At 43.7% G+C, this 16931-nt stretch overlaps 1 protein-coding gene across 1 annotated transcript; it reads left to right on the top strand.

The window, feature by feature from the left end:
• The first annotated feature begins 3162 nt into the window (after positions 1–3162).
• LOC135883026 (NADH-cytochrome b5 reductase-like) lies at positions 3163–14084 on the top strand. The gene is made up of 6 exons (XM_065410061.1): positions 3163–3339; positions 4783–4931; positions 5926–6013; positions 9178–9282; positions 11931–12134; positions 13881–14084. Exons 1-6 carry the CDS (start codon positions 3163–3165, stop codon positions 14082–14084), a joined length of 927 nt encoding a protein of 308 aa, XP_065266133.1.
• The last annotated feature ends 2847 nt before the right edge of the window (positions 14085–16931 follow it).

The raw sequence follows: 16931 nt of genomic DNA, 5'->3' as shown, positions 1-16931 counted from the left end.
GGTCGGCTCCTGTCAGGGACTCCGGCCCTCGCCCTCCTCGGCCCAGCCACCCGGAAGAGTCACCGACTGGGGGCCGCCATTTTCCCTAGCGCGGGGCATGCCGGGTACGCAGCACGCTCGCTGTCCCGGCGACTGACGGCACCGTCAGCCAATGACTCGTGGGTAAGCTCTTTCTGTTCCCGCCCTCCCGACGAAAGGGGGCGCGCGCCAGTCGTGTTCTGGGGGCCGCGAATGGTGGGGGCGTCGCCGAGGGCACGCGGCCGTTGGTAGGTCGCGAGCCGGAGGATGGCTCGGGGCAGGACGAGCAGCCCGGGGAGTCGGTCACTGCCGGGAGGGAGTTCGGGGGGGGAGTGTCAGTCCCTGAGCAACCCCCCCCCCGCCATGTCCTGTGTTGCCCACCCCACGTGGGCTATAGCGAGCCATAAGCGGAGCGGAGGGGCGCTGGGCCCTGCTCCGCCAGCAGGATTGACAACGTTCTAATCGCGGGAACCCGAACACCCTGGCCCCGCCCCTGCCCCAGGCCCCGCCCTCCGCTCGCTCTCCCCCACCTTCGCTCGCTTTCACCGGGCAGGGGGGTGAGGGCTTCGGCTGGGGATGCAGGCTCTGGGGTGTTGCTGGGGATTTGGGGTGCAGGGGGCTCTGGGCTGGGGCAAAGGGTTGGGGTGAGGTGGGGGGTGAGAGCTCTGGCTGGGGCCAGGGATGAGGGGTTTGGGGTGCAGGAGGGGCTCCAGGCTGGGACCGAGGGGTTTGGGGTTCAGGAGGGGGCTCCAGGCTGGGGCAGGGGGTTGGGGTGTGGGAGCGTTTCGGGATGCAGGCTCTGGCCAGGTGGCGCTTACCTCAGGCAGCTCCCAGAAGTGGTCTGTAGGTGCCGCCCCCACAGCTCCTGTGGGCCGCGGCTCCCGGACAGTGGGAGCTGCGGAGCCAGCGCTCATCCATTGGCCGCCCCGCACCAAGGAGCTGGACATGCCGGTTACTTCCGGGAGCCGTGGGAGGCAGGTCAGGCAGGGAGACTACATTAGCCATGCTGTGCCGCCGACCGGACTTTTAGTGGCTTGGTCAGCAGTGCTGACGGGAGCTGCCAGGGTCCCTTTTTGACCAGGGGTTCTGGTCAAAAACTGAACACCTGACAACCCTACCTGGGGGCCCCATTTCCAAGCCTGTCTCTGCCGTGGCACAGACTGGACCTGTCCATCCATGAATGCAGAGCTTCTCCCCTAATCCCATGACTCCGGGAGCTGGGGCTTCAAGAGAGCCGCTCTGCAATCTGCCCTGACTCTGGGTCCCACCAACTGGGATGATTAGCTGCCACCTCCCGTAGCTACAGGGAGCAGCAGGCTCCCAGTCTCGCCTTTGCCTTGTAGCATGATGGGGTTGCATGGCTGGGTTGGACTGCAAGGGGAAGATGGTTTTATCATACTACAGCCGTACCTGAATCACAGAACTGAGAGGCGTATTGAATGCCCTCCCCAAACACTGCTCCTGTGTTGTACAGGCCCCTTTCGCCTACTCTCCGTTTGTCCAGATTGGAAACTCACCAAAGCAGAGACCTGCCTTCCCTGATGTCCTAGGCTCTTTCCCAACAGAAAGATAGGGGCATAGTACCTGCTCCAAGGAACTTACTATCTTTGGGTGAAAGAAGAATATTCCTTGGGTGGAAGGTAGCACGGTCTGAGTACAATGCTAGGAGTCAGCTCTCATGAGTTGTAGGCTCTGTGCTAACAACTGAGATTAATCTTTGGCCTTGGTCAGGTCACAAAGGCTAATTTTTTAATGGCCACTTATTTTGAGATAACAGACACCTAGGACCTAACTTGTCAGACATGCTGAGCACCCACGACTCCTATTGACTTTGCTATGGATGCTCAGAATGTTGCTCCCTGTGGCTAGACTGCTAAAGTCAGTGGCCACTTTTCAAAATGGTGGCCTTAGTGTTCTATTTCTCCATCAGTAAAATGAGAATAATAATATGTTTGTCACGAGTGTGAAGATAAGTTTTAATGCCCATAAAGCACCTTGAAAATGAAAATGGTTATAGGTGTTAAGTATTCTTCAACGCTACCACTTGTGGTTTTATAATTTTCTTCATTTTTGAATGATACAGCATTAATATCTAGCTCTTAACTAGCACTCTTCATCGGTGTATGCCAAAGCATTGAGAATAATATCAAGTTTAGCAGTGCATTAAAAAGTTATGATGTTCCACAGAGGTCAGTTTTGGGACTTCTTTTGATAGGACATGATCTAGGAGTGTCTGATATAAGGATATTTGGATGGGGAGTTAAAGATAATTCTACCAGTGCTTGCCCTCGCCTACTTATTCGATCTCTAACCCTGTAGCAACTCTCTTGCTCACCAAAATGGCCCTTCACTTGACTGATTTCACTAAACACTGCTCCCTGTCAAGTTCCTCTCTCTGACCACCACCTGTATTTCTCCAGCATCGCTTATCTTCCAGCCTCCCAGAGGTTGAACCTCTCTATTAAAAGCGGGGGCAGCTGCAGGCCACATTTTAGAATGCTACTTTATATGTTGAATACAGTACTTTAATAAAGATGTATTGAAGGAGGGGATTTAGAGGAAGATGCAAGATAAAGATGGGACCAGAGCACACCAAGTATTCATCTTTAATGTAGGGGTGTGGCCCACAGAGATAATAAATCCTAGGTCACAATGCTCTTCTTTGGTCACTGAAGCTGAGTCTAGGATTTAAAAAATATAGCAATTTATATGAATATTGAGAACATCCACAGTTACATTATTTTTCCTGTCTAATGTATACGCAATACAGACACTTATTCTGCTGGGCATAAACCGCTCACCAAACTGTTCATGGGTTTCTTACACCTTTCTCTGCATCATCTGGTATTGGCCACAGTCACTGACAGGATACTGGACTTTGTGGGCCATTGGTCATATGCAGTATAACAATTCTGTATTAAAGCAGAGGATTGCAGCCACTCAAATGAAGATGGAGCGTTGCTTGTATCAAGTTAGCCAAATATATCTTCAGCTAGATAAAGTTTGGATGCCTCCTGAATTAAATCTTCAACATATTGAGATGGATGTCTCTAAAGCAGCAGATAGCTAGCACCAGATTCATGTGTGCCTCTTTCTTAAAACATGTAGCCCTGTGAATGATGCTTGGGTTGTGTTTTGTAGGTAATGAGTGAAAGTGAGGATGACTGGCTCTCTCTTATGCCCACTGAACCCTTGCAATCTCAGTGCTGTGGCAGTGGCTGCAAACCGTGTGTCTATGATGTGTATCAGAAGGAGCTAGCCCAGTGGGAAGAAGCCAAAGCAAAGAAAGACAGAAGCCTCCTGACCAAACAGAAGGAGGAGGTAGGGACTTTAAAGGCCTTCTTCATAGCATCCAATCAGTCAGTACTTTTATCACATTTGTGTTTGTAAGCGTTTGATAGCTGAGTAGCTGAGGGTGGGGTGATCTATAATGGTCTTTTATTAGAGGAATGTAGACCTCCCCCATAATACACCCCTACCTCGATATAACGCTGTCCTCGGGAGCCAAAAAATCTTACCGCATTATAGGTGAAACTGCATTATATCGAACTTGCTTTGATCCACCGGAGTGCATGGCCCCGCCCCCCCCGGAGCACTGCTTTACCGCGTTATATCCAAATTCGTGTTATATCGGGTCGCGTTATATCGAGGTAGAGGTGTAGCTGCTGTAATGGAAATTCCCAAACTCTCTGGATTTCATTATGTACCTCATTAAAGTGTGGTTTCTGGTGCCACTACAGCAAGCTCACATCACATGAAGGCGATAAAATAAGACTAAAGCTTGTTTGTGCAGGTGACAGAACTTTCTTCAGGGCCAGTCTGAAACTCGAATGAACTCACCCAGAAAATGAAGGACCATCATAAACTTCACCACCTTCCGGTCCAAGTGCAAGGTGCATTTCTTTGGTCTTTCTGTCCCTAACATAAAGACATAGCAACATGTATATTAAAAAAAGTCCTGCACATACGTCTTTCTCTGTTGAGAGGATGAGAGAACAAACACATGACAGGTGTTACTCTCATTCTTAATGCACTACTGAAGGTGTTTGGATATTACAGTGATGTGCCCTGTGTAGAATAGGTGGTGATTCCACAGCTTGAGGCAACAAGTTTTTAGGGAAAAAAGCAGAGATGAGAGTGTCAGCATCTCTTCTGCTATGATAGCGTTCACTGTTCACCTTAGACAACTTTTATTTTACCTTCATTTTCAGGTTCATATATTGAGGATAAAAAATTAACATTTGACACAGCAGTCAATTATTTGCCTCTTCAAAACATAGTTTTATTCCTGTCAAATGCCCTTTCAAATAAAGCCAACCATGCTGGTAAAGCAGGATGTTTCTACTAACATAATCAGCAGTGAAATAATTAACAGTGTTGGTTTTTAAAATGGTCATTAGAGTTCAGCGTTAAGTCCCCATTAGGATGTTAAGCTCTCTTAGAGCTGTTTCTACTGAACTCTCTCTGTACCCTCAGGAAGACAGCATTGGACTGAGTCATGTTTAGAAGGTTTTCTTTGTGGTCATAGGATCTGGAATCTAACTTTTTTTTTTAAATGACATCTTAGATTTTGAAAAAAAAACTGCAAAAAAACAAACCAGAAGAGAGACCCCAAATCTGTGCTTGTCCCTAGAGTTTTCAAGGCACATTTTTCTGGGGTCCTAAGTTTCACCAGCACTAAATTCACACACACGTTTTTTTAAAAATAAAAGTGAAATAAAGGATGCTGCCTACCCCAGTAATTGCTTATTGTTGTTCTTGCAGAGTAGTAATTCAGAATTAAATCCAGATACATTTACTGCTTTCAAGATAAGCTCTGTGGAACAGCTAACAGAGGACACCTACCAGTATAAATTTGAGCTGCCAGGAAATAGCAGCCTGGGATTGAGTTTAGGACAACATATTGTGTTAAGGTACTGTACTTGTCTCTAGTTAAATGGGCTACATTACGTGACTTAATATGCAGTTTGTCAATATACAAAGATTTCATACCAAGTAAATCATAATTTCTGTGCTTCTGTAATGATACAGTTGAAAGAACTCATGAGTTTGTTTGTTAATTTTATGGTGAAAGCCCACTCCATAGCTTCATTTTTTCCCAACATTACCTTTGTGTTGGTGGTGGAGAAAAGAGAACTAAGTGTGGCTAAGAAGAGCAATTAACAGAAGGAAAAAGAGAAAAAGTAGTTGTTTCAGCACACGATTTTTATCAATGTGGTGGCATGAAGGCAAACTACGAAAAGGAGTTCAATGTTAGGCCCTGTAGCTTGGGGTGGCTAAGCACCGTGCAATATTGTATCCAAAGTCCATGTGTTTTGTGGCTGATTGCCAGCTGAGGTCAGGAAAAACATTCCCTCCCCTGGCATAGTATTTGCCAAAAAGGGGCCATGTGGGAGGAGCTGTCATCTGTGCTAGTTTCTCATGGTGACCACTGTCAGATACAGAAGAAGGTCAGACTATAGGCACCATTGATATATATCAATTATTATTATATGTTTACTGGATGCTGTACAAACAGTGAAAAACAGCCTCTAGCCCAAACAGTTCAAATTTACCAATATAGCATTTCCTCACAATACTGCACATTCATCTGCTCCACACAAAACGTCTGTTACACTCCTTTGCCTGATTTGTCTGGGGAAGCTACAAGCGCAACATAGCTGGTGCCATTGCCTAGAGAATTGGAGGAATACTAAAGAGTGTCGTAAAGGGTCTGCAGAGAAATCTGAGGTTATTTCACTCCCTGGATCTTTAGCTAATTGAGGGAACATCTGTCTCAGCAAAGGATGACCCATGGGGAGGAAAGACTGCTGTGTATTTCAGACAATAGCCTTTGCTCATCACTCCAAAGAGTATCAATCAGTGATTCCAGTAATGGTTTCCTGTACCATCTTGTTTTCTTCTCAGAGGGATGGTGAATGGTTTGGAGGTTCAGAGAGCTTATACTCCAGTTAGCCCTGTAAACGCTGAAGGATACTTTGAAGTTTTAATAAAAGTAAGTAGTCTATATTAGTTAGATAAGATTGTAAACAACTTGGGACTGTGTTTTTCTTCCATTGAATGTACAGAACTCACTCTGTTAATATTTAGCAAATGAGAATAATAATTAGGAGTATGTGTCATGGAGCATTTTGTAATTATTTAGGGGCAATTGTCCTTTGCTGATAAGAGTGGTCATTTTACATACACAAAACTGAAAGTGAAAAGGTGTCTTGTAAATAAATTATTTACAACCTATTCTCTATTAAGTGATCCTTACAAAATCAAGGTCAGAGTTTTGCAATTGACTGTGGTAGGAATAGGATCAGGGATTAGTTCTAAATCCTGTGCATGGATCCCTGGGGGAATGATGCCCCTCTGGTCCCTTTTCACCCCTAAAGTCTGTCATGTGAGTGCAGTGGCAATGCCAATGGAGGATTTTGAAAGTTTGTGGTACAGCAGGAAATGAAACAGCTCTCCTGCATCCCTGGAGAGTGCCTTTATCACAAGAGCAACCTTCAGCAATTAGGCTTGTTGAGGGGTTGTTTGCTTTAAGGACACTTTTCAGGGAAACTGTTCATTTTGCTGCAAAATATGTAGAACCATAAAGCATCTGTTTTGTGGTCTTCACATTTAGAAACTGATACTGAGACCCGTTTGGGGTGAAATCCTGGCCCTATTGAAGCTAATGGCAAAGCTCCAATTGACTTCAACAGGGCCGAGATTTTACCCCTCGACTTAGATGGAAGTTTTGCCTGAATAAGGACTGCAGGACCAGGGTCAGCAAAAATAATTATTTTGTGTAGGAAATCAAAATCAGTTCCATCTTTCTGGTCATATTTACATATCTTTGCTAATTTCTGGGGGGAAGATGGATTTTACTCCACGTGTAAAATTCTGACAGCTACAGCTTCCAGGCAGATTAGAGTACAACCTCTTAGCCTCTGCCTGTCTCCCAGGAGTTTATACTTTTGAGGATTTATTATTCATTTGTATGATAGAATGTAGTCCTTTAGAAATGTGTGTAACTCTGATAAAAGACTTTTATGGGTGGGTTATTTCACTGTTGTGGCAATCGGGGAAAAGTGCTACATTTGAGCTGCATTAATAGGATACATTTATAAGTTGACTGTGAAATTTCATGTATACTTGCTTATTACACAGGTTTTGCGTTTCAATAATAATAGTAATGATTGTAATAATACCTTTCCTTTATATAGAACCTTTCATCCCAAAGGGAACTATAGTGATTCTCTGGCAGTAATAAAAGGCCTGCAACACCTCCTCAGAAAGTACCCGTTTTTATAACTTGCTGTGTAGGTTGTAGTATATTTCACACTATTCAGGCAATTTTGGGAAGTACTATATTATTATTACTGTGCAATCCAAGTAATGTTCAAACCCCTCTGTTTCCTATTGTTACACTATCACGTTTGTGATACTACAGTTTAGAGTGAGGGAGTTGCTATTTACCATGCATAACCCTCTGTAACAGGGTCAGCCACCTTCTGAGCACCCCCCTTGTGGCCTAGGGTCACTCTGTTTCCCTTCTTCAGGGCCCCTTAAGAACTGCACAGTCCACAGTACTTAAAACAATCCCCTTCTGGGGTCCAATTTAGTCAATCCTCAGAAACACATTTCCCTCCAGGCCCCAACCCCCATTCAATATCTCTCTCCCCTTCAGTAGAAAGTCCCCATTCCTCCTTTCCAGAGCTGGGTCCTAATTTAACAGTCACTCCCATGCTTTACTTGGCTGGAGTTCATCCTCCTGGCTCTGAGTTCTCATGTTCCCTGCAAGAACCTTTCCTCACTCTCTACCACAGCTTCCTGCTGCCCCTGATAGGGGAATCAGCTGTCTCCCTCAGGTCCCACAGCATAGGTGGGCTGGAGCAGTTCCTTCAGTAATCAGAGTTGGCTAGCCCTAGGCCTCTAGTCCTTAAGTGCCAAGCCGTACTCTTACACCTTCCTTTGAGTGATTTTATAATGTTATGGTTTCTTTTGGTATAAAACTGAGTGTAGAAGTGTTCATCCCAGGAGATATTTTTTCTTTTTATTTACAAAAATTAATTGTAAACCAGTTCAGTCATTTCTCATTTAGATTGAGGGGGGATATTTGGATGTGGAGAGTGTTTCAGTTCCAAATGCTTTTCGCCCAGTGCTGTGTAGGGAACATGAAGTAACTGCTAATTTGCTACTGCCTTATACCTTGCATTGCCATTTATGCTTGTGGAAGGTGAGTGTAAGATGCTTACCATACAAACCATTCTGATATGATACCTTTTCTACCCACTCAGCATAGGTGTTAAATGACTACCCAAGATGCAAGGCCCATTGAATGGAAAATGTCTCTGATAGTATCTTACAGCATGGATGCCATTAGGGATGGTAACAGGACTAACTGGATGATCCCAGGGTTTTAGCGTTTCCCTTTGTGTCCTCTATTGCAGGCAAGCTATGACTCCTGCCAGTAACACATGAAGTCTTTATGCAGAAGACTCTAACAGTGTTTTCACAGTGGTTTTGTACCTGTTAGGAAGAAGAGCAGTTTTTGTGAATGCCGTTTTTAGTGAGGTCCATGTCAACATTTTTGTAAAATCTCAGAGCATCCTTTCACATTCAGATGATCTGTACTAAAAATACCCATTTTAACATTTCAGATGGGAAATCTGACTCCGGTTCAGTAGTTACTTGCTGTGCCATTGTAGCATCTGGGAGATCTGAAACAAAGTGTAAAATATGTGGTGTTCATTTGAATATCAATACCCAGAATGCACTTCCAGCTCCCAGTCATTTAATAATTGTGCTACATGGCCGTGTTCTGAGCTCTGGAGAACACAAGAAAGCTTGCTGTGCTTTTGACTGTAAGGAGTTCTTCTTTGTGTGCTTTGTAAATGAGAGTTCTGATAGGCTTTCCTAGGTTCAGAAAGCTTAGGCTTCATAAGTGTGTATTGTGTTTACATTCTATTCAAGCTGGATTTGATCCAGTATCATTTCAGTTAAATGTCTTTGTTACTGTTACAAGTTTATATTATTTTGCAAATAGAACAGTCATTTTTTAAATCCCTGAAATGTTTTTCCCCCTTTTGTTTAAACAGAGATAATTTTGTAATTAACGTTAAGCTGGGAAACTTTCCAACAAAGTATAATTATTTTTTCCTTTTGTGTGATTTTTTTTAATAGTGCTACAAGGCTGGGCTAATGTCACAATATATAAAATCCTGGATTGAAGGAGACACAGTCTTTTGGCGAGGGCCATTTGGAGGCTTCCCATATAGCCCTAATCAGGTTAGTTATATAATAGATACAGAATGGCTCAGCACATGGTAGCTCACTTTGTGTAATGTACCAAAGGGAGATTGTCAATTAGATTACTATTTTGATTATTTGAAGGATTCACGCATTTACTGTACAGTGCTACAGCATTTGAAGTCGATTGGAGTAAATGGATCTTGTTAGAATGCAAAATATGTAAGGCGGGAGAGGAATGGGAGGAGTGGGGGAGATTATAAAACACTAGCAACTGTTGCTGAGCATCCATTTCATTAGTGTTGAAACGAAGAAAACTGGTCAGAGTTATCACCAAAAATGCGTGCAAATTTGTTTTGCATCACTTTGAACTACATTGATGTTTCAAGACCAAGTTTGACCAGAGCAGAGGTATCAAACTTCTAGTCCCAGGGCCAGATCTGACCCATTTGATATATTTATTTGGCCCATGTGGTATCATCAGATTATGCAGACTTCAGTGAGGTGTGCAGTCTTATGTCCATGATGCTGCAAATAGTGATCCCACGTATGGGTGCCAAACTCACAGCAAAAATGACTATATCAAATTTTGGAGAGATTTCCCACAAACATAGGGACTGTTACTTAATCCCCACCTTTTGGATGAGATGTAGAATTGTGGCTCTGGTCGTTAGAGATCCCATGGCACTTGCAACGTAGGAGTGTGAAAACCCCAGGGACCTGGCCAAATTCCAGGTAGAGCAATTACATTCTGCCTGCTGAAATCCCCCCTGCTGTTTCAGTTGGAAAAGTTATTCTTCACTTCCCCTTCTTCAGAACTCGTGATCAAGTTTGTGCTGCATTGCCAGAAGTGACTGCATCCCAACAGAGGGTGAATCCAGGGCTTTGGAGCTGTGCTCCAGCTCCAGGCAAAAACCTGCAGCTCCACTGCTCTGGAGTTGCTCTGTGCTCCAGCTCCCGGCTCCGCTCCAAAGCCCTGGTAAATACAGCTCATAAAGCACGTTCTGACCCTTGGCTGAAAGTCACCATAGAAGCTCAAACTGTTTATAATTATTTGTATTATTTATGAATAATAATAATAGATGGAGGGTATTTTATGACTTCTGCTAACACCCAAAAATAAAATTCCCTTTTATTTTTGCATTCAGAGTAATTTGTTACCAAAATACATCAAAACTGATCGTATTTTAAAAGTGGATATGGCTCAGCAATTTAAATAGGTCATTCACAATATATCGCGAAATAGTCCCAAAACACCATCTCTGTGCCCTGCTTCCAGCCTGCTCAGCTAATTTACCAATTCATAAGTTAGAATAGGTTTTGCAAACTGTACCACGGGGAACCAGCCTTACTGGTAGCCTGGGCACATGTAGGGCCTGAATTTGAGCGGTGCTAAGCACCCCTGGCTCCCACTGATGGCAGTCCCAAAGAATTAGTATGCTGTATAAATCAGTGGCCTGTATAAAAGGAAGCTGAAAGTTTCATAGCACTTAAGGTAGATTTGTTCATAAATAGGGTGACCAGACAGCAAGTGTGAAAAATCAGGACAGGGGGTGGGGGGGTCATAGGAGCATATATAAGAAAAAGACCCAAAAATCGGGACTGTCCCTATAAAATTGGGACATCTGGTCACCCTAGTTCATAAAAGATCAGATCCAACTTCCACTGAAGTCAACAGGAGTTGGAGTGGGCCCTTTATTTTGCAAATCTATTCTCAGTCTAATGGAGCTTTGGGCTTTGATTTCCACAGGCCACTAACTTTTCTGTTGGGATGCAGCTCAGCTGTCCTCAATCCAACTCTTGAATAAAAGTGATTGATTTGGCTGTGAGCACTTCATATGATTTTGTATGGATTCATAGGATTTGCCATATCAATTCTGACCTGGTAGTTCATCCAGTCTGATATCCAGTCCCTAGCCATGGCTAAAGGAGGCAGGGTGGTCCTGTGGGCAGGGCACCAAACTGGGAATCAGGAGACCAGGGTTCTCCTGACATGCTGTGTGAACTTGGGCAAGTAGCTGAGATCCTTCAGCTCTTCTGAAAATCAAGCCCTCCCCATGCCTGAACTTCCTAATCTATAAAATGGGGATTATAATGCTCACCCACCTTTTGTATGTGCTTTGAGCTCTGTGGATCAAAAGTTCTAAGTATTATTATTATTTATTTGTAATGTCCACTGCTACTGAAGAAGGTAGAGAACTTCCATAATGCACCAAGCAATTGTACAGAGAAGAAAAGAGTTCCTTCCTGCAGCTGTCCAAATTACACTCTACAGCATGAGATTTGAGTGCTTTCATCTTTATCTGAGGGCTTTTCTACAATGGAAATATAAACCACTGCTGACAAGGGGTGTCAGCAGTGGGGGCAGCTGAACTGAGGCTCAACATGTTTTAGCTGAAATCAAGCTTAAAACTCAGGGGTATGTTTATATCCAAGAAAAAATGGTTTTCATTTGATTTTTTTTTTTTAATCATGAAAAAGTTTCCATTGAGCTTGGGTTTTGTAAAATCTTGCCTTTGAAAAAACTAAATGTTGTGTGTAAATGTACCTGACACAGTCCCCCATTAGAGAACATATCAGATATTATAGGCCCGCTATAGCACCCTTTCAGAGGAATGGAGTCATCTAATAGGTTTTTCCATTTCCAATTACTATAATCCATTCAAAATCCTCCACTTAATTTCTAGTATGGAGAACTTCTTATGCTTGCCTCTGGAACTGGCATAGCACCAATGCTCCCCATTCTCCAGTACATAACAGAAAATGAAGATGATGAAACCTTTATAACCCTGGTTGGTTGCTTCCGGACTTTTGAAAATATTTACTTGAAACCTCTTCTCCAAGATCAGTCTCGATACTGGAACGTCAGAACATGTTACGTCCTTAGCCAGGTAACATTCTGATATAGATACACTCATCCCTGGGCTCTCTGTGGTGAACAACTCTCTGCCTTCTCTGCTTTTGCCTCAGTGTTATCTAAGTTGATTGCTTACCAGTGGCCAACGGCATGTGTTGATCCAGTAGCATCTGTCTGAGAACATGTTCTTAAATCCTGTTCATACTAACTAGCAGACTTTCAACTGTATCGCTCACTAGTTGACCTGTCTTGACAGAGGTTCTGTTAGGAAAGTCCCATTGAACTGTGTCCGCCATGGAATATTTCCCCCCCTCCAAATTGATCATTGCTGCATATGAAAAATTGTATTTATAAAACTCTCAGCTCTCTGTGAAACTCACAATAAACAAACTGCACCCGAAGGGTTTTCCTTTTTCAGCACCCATGCATTGATTTGTTAGCTGCTTTCATTCGCTGCTCACGTTGATTAGCTAGTTTCAATCATCACAAATGTTCACTGCCAGCTTGGTGTCTCACCTTGCAGCACGTATCCACCCACTTTCTCATCAACTTATCTCACATTGGAGTCCTCTGATGAAGCCAATGTCGTGTCTATGTGTAAAAATGTTGGGGCCACATACTTAAAGTTGCTAACTCTACCAAATTCATGGACACGGGCCTACCTCTGAAGTAGCCTTCATTTTCAGGGATGTTGCTCATTTAGTCTCAAATTTACGTATGTTCCACACAAATCTGGTGTTCCCTCACTTCTATTGTTGAAAATTATTTACATCAGAAATAAAGATTCATTGCACTCAGATTATAGAAAGTTGTTTATGCTAACAGTATGAATCACACAGCATTTTACGTTTCCTGCATGAATCATTTTTTGCGTCCCTCATTGTGGAACTTTGTGTACCACATTTGGCCAGTATGGGCAATGGGGAATAGAACTCATGACCTTCTGCTCCTTAAAACCCTTTTGCCATCAAAGAATAAGATGGTCACAAACATTGAGGAGGGCTTGAAATTTCATCCTGTACAGGGCAGTGGTGCCTGTTTGACACTAATCAGTACATGGCAGTCCATACGTTTTTTTCTCTTATCTTGTCTCATTGTGATTTCCTCTCATAAGAGGTTTGTTTTAATCTTACACCAAGTTGTACAGCTTCCTTTTTATAATTCTATCTGTCTACTTATCAATCAGTTTTATACTGCTGCCCATCATGGTAGTATGTGAGCACTTTCCACATAAAATCACTAACAATGGCAAAGGCCCTAGTGGACTTCATGGAATGTCTGGCATTTCTCCCTTTTTAGGGTCAAAACTCTGCTTGGGGCAGGGTTTTATTTTTGCAGAGGGGTGTTATTAGGGGGTTGGGAATAGAGGGAGGTCTTCATATTGTGAGTGTCACTTCTGATGGGAAGGCTGTCTCAAAGAGGAATGTTTTGCAACATTTCCTAAAAATGGTCAGATTCTCGATTTGCCCAATCTCCTCTGAAAGATTGTTCCACAGCCAGATCCCCTTGACAGAGAATGCTTTGTTCCCAGCTCACACCTGATTCATCCTGGGCTTTGTGATTTTCATTGTCCCGGAAAAGCACAGCTGTCGCAGTGGTTCATTTACATCAATTATTGACCTGGAAGAAACCACCTAGATGGATTCCTGAAGGGTAAACTTTCAGATGAAACTCTGTCAAGGGAGGTCAGATGTTTGGTCTAAGCATTAACTCTTCAAAGTGTTAATCATCCTTTTTTTCTAAAATAACTTGATACAGTGTAAACTTTTTGCTTTTCCAGGAATCTTCCCTGGAAAAACTTCCTTGGAGCTATCAAGAAAACACACACACTGGCCATATAACTGAGAACTTGATTAAGAAAATGATAAATTCCTGTAGAAGAAAGCCATTTGTGCTGATTTGTGGCTCGGTAGCATTTAATGAAGATATGACTAGATGTCTGAAAGCCATAGGACTCAAAGAGGATTCCTATTTTGTATTTTAGCAGTGTGTTCCAGACCGGCTTCCTCTGAAAAGAAATGCAGACCAAGCATGCACCTGTTTGCTGTTTCCTATGCAAACATCAATTTGAACTTGTCCTTTGACCTGTTTGGGTTTCTCGTGCATATATTTTCATATGCTTTTGTATAAAATATTGTATACAGTGTCTTTAATATAATTCTTAATATATTATTTTAAAAATCCCTATAGGCTAGCTGACAATAACGTGGCACAGTTAGGAAAGAGGAGAATGAAGGTGGAAGCAGTAACTCAGAATTTCATGAAAGAGACATTTAGCATTACTTTTATCTCATTTTTTTGTGTCATCACTTTCATTTTGTAATTAAAAAGGAGAAGGTAAGTAACTGCTCTGATCTGTGCATCGTTGTCACGGTACTAACACCCTGAAAGCCATTTGGGTCTACCATGTCACTGCACTATTGGGAACTCTTAATCCAGAGGTTATTGTCATAAGGGACTTTAAATGTATGTCTACACTGCACAAAAGACCAGGCTTTGACGCAGGTTTGAACCTGAGCTCTGCAGACGTGCCCTTCGTTGCTCGTGGCACAAATTCGTGAGAGACCACTCTTTCAATCACCAGTGCCCTTTTATTTCCTTGTATTTTCCCACCACCACGTATATACAGCTTTATACAGTTTGCTGTCAGGCAGGTAACCCCTTGGGGAACAGCTTGCTTTTACAGCTAGCTGGGAGCAACAGGTCCTCACTTTCCTGTTCCTCCCCTTCTACTTCCTTCCTGCTAGCTTTATAGGCCTTCCCCCATCAAGCTCACAGGTGTCTCTCCTTTAGGGCTTTAATCAGCCACAGCCTGTCAGCTCCAATCTCTTCCCCTTACTGGGAGCTGAGCTAGCAGGCTCTGAGCTAACAGGGGCTGAGTCAGTGCCTTTTGGCCAGCACCCTATTACAAGCCCCCATTCCAAATCAGTCTGATTTAGGTCAGCAAGCACTCAGGACGCAGGTCCTAGGGCCCTAATAGGGCAGTGGGTCAGAGCCCGACTCCTGCTGTGACTCCAGTCCAAGCCCTCTCCTTTTGCAGCGTGAACACAGGTCAAACCACAGATCCAAGTCAGAAGGTCTCCATAGTGTAATAGCATTGATGCGTTAACACGGCTGTGAGACCTGGATCCAGCACTTGTAAAGCCGGGTTTACATAGCAGTGTGGATGCTCAAACACAGGCTTGGAAACACCGAGTCCATGAGCCCGGGTCCCGCAGACCCGGGTTTACAATGCAGTTAGACATACCCTAATACTTCTGGTCACTGGGCATTTATGAAGCCTTGCCCCATGATGTGTTGATGCTCTGGTATGGGTTTGCATGGTGTACCCCAAAAATGTAAAATCCTTTATCATTTGTGTACAACACTTCACGTGGAGAATAAAAATGTATCCTAAAAATCTATTTGAGAAAGTGTGTGCATGATGTTCTAGCTGTTGTTAAACCTCAGTTTCTTAGGGATGAGGTTATTTGCTTTACCTGCTCCCAAGCATTTTATAGTCTCTATTGTTTATGAAACTGAAGCTATTTTCAAGTTAGAAAAGCTGTTTCATGGTGACTGCCTGACTTTTCCATAGGCAGAGGGCTGCCAGAACTGACTTTCTGAACTTCCCAGGAACACTGCCTCATATCTGAAATAATGTTTGGATTTTCCACAGGCCTGTTCTGGAATTCTCTAGCATTGTGGGGGGAGGAAGGGGCAGTGCATAGAGGCCTGCTAGGGCTACACCTTACTAGCTGTTCCAGAGGTTACAAACAGGGCCAGCTCCAGCTTTTTTGCCGCCCCAAGTGGCGAAGGGAAAAAAAAAAAAAAAAAGCCGCAATCGGCGGCACTTCGGCAGCAGCTCTACCGCGCCGCTTCATTCTTCGGCGGCAATTCGGCAGCCGGTCCTTCCCTCTGAGAGGGACCCGCCGCCGAAGACCCGGACGTGCCGCCCCTTTCCATTGGCCGCCCCAAGCACCTGCTTCCTGCGCTGGTGCCTGGAGCCGGCCCTGGTTACAAAGCCTCAAGGCAGCGATGTTACCCCAGAGGAGATGAAGGAATGAAGAAAACACAATCTATTCAATAAAATTCCTCACTACCACCCCTCCCCCTAAAAGAGATACAAAATAAAGTAGAAAACAAAAGCCCCAATTCAAGCAAGGTACTTAAACACTTGCTGACCATTAAGTACACAAAATCAATGGGATTATTCACATGCTGAAAGTTAGGCACAGGCTTAAGTGCCTTGCTGAATCAAGGGCAGGAGAGAGTGGAGCTGCTGAATTTGTTCTGCCAGAGGCAGAACATCTGGCAGGTGCAGGCTAGGAGTTGTCCCTGGGATTCTTTAGCAACAAGTCCAAACTGCCTCTGAGTTCCATGCAGACCCAGGCTCAGCCAGATGTAACAGACTGGAGGAGATGGTTGATCTCAGAAATAAAAGTATTGGGTATCATAATTTCCATTTTAAAACATTATTAATGGAAAACAATATTGTTAGTAAAAGTACATCCAGTGATAGAATGATACATACTTTGCTTTGTAAAGCACTTTGAGCCAGACCGGTGAAAAGCACTATGTAAGAGCCAGGTATTGTTACGGATATGACAAGGCATCTTGCGCACATAAGTGTATACGTGATGTACGGCGCACATAGTCTCTCTCCACATCTTTAAATTCATCTGTTAATTAGCATTTTTATTCTGTTTTAGAGTTTCTGCATACTGTGTATGCTGTAGCTATGGCACAGTTCCAAGTTTGTCATCAAACACCCGTGTCTCAGCGTCTCGCTTTACTTGTAGCTAGTAACATACCTAAGCTCTTCCTATGCGAAGGAGATGTATTTGGATTG

Source organism: Emys orbicularis, chromosome 8, assembly GCF_028017835.1.
Source record: "Emys orbicularis isolate rEmyOrb1 chromosome 8, rEmyOrb1.hap1, whole genome shotgun sequence".
Classification (NCBI taxonomy): domain Eukaryota; kingdom Metazoa; phylum Chordata; order Testudines; family Emydidae; genus Emys; species Emys orbicularis.
The sequence above is the reverse complement of the archived record's forward strand: the minus strand, read 5'-3'. Positions and strand labels throughout refer to the sequence as shown.

Excerpts from the sequence above, each read along its gene's own strand:
- LOC135883026 (XM_065410061.1), top strand. The coding sequence starts at position 3,163 with ATGAGTGAAAGTGAGGATGACTGGCTCTCTCTTATGCCCACTGAACCC. Across the intron at positions 3,340-4,782 it reads TGACCAAACAGAAGGAGGAG|AGTAGTAATTCAGAATTAAA; the intron begins GTAGGGACTTTA and ends TTGTTCTTGCAG. Across the intron at positions 4,932-5,925 it reads GGACAACATATTGTGTTAAG|AGGGATGGTGAATGGTTTGG; the intron begins GTACTGTACTTG and ends TTTTCTTCTCAG.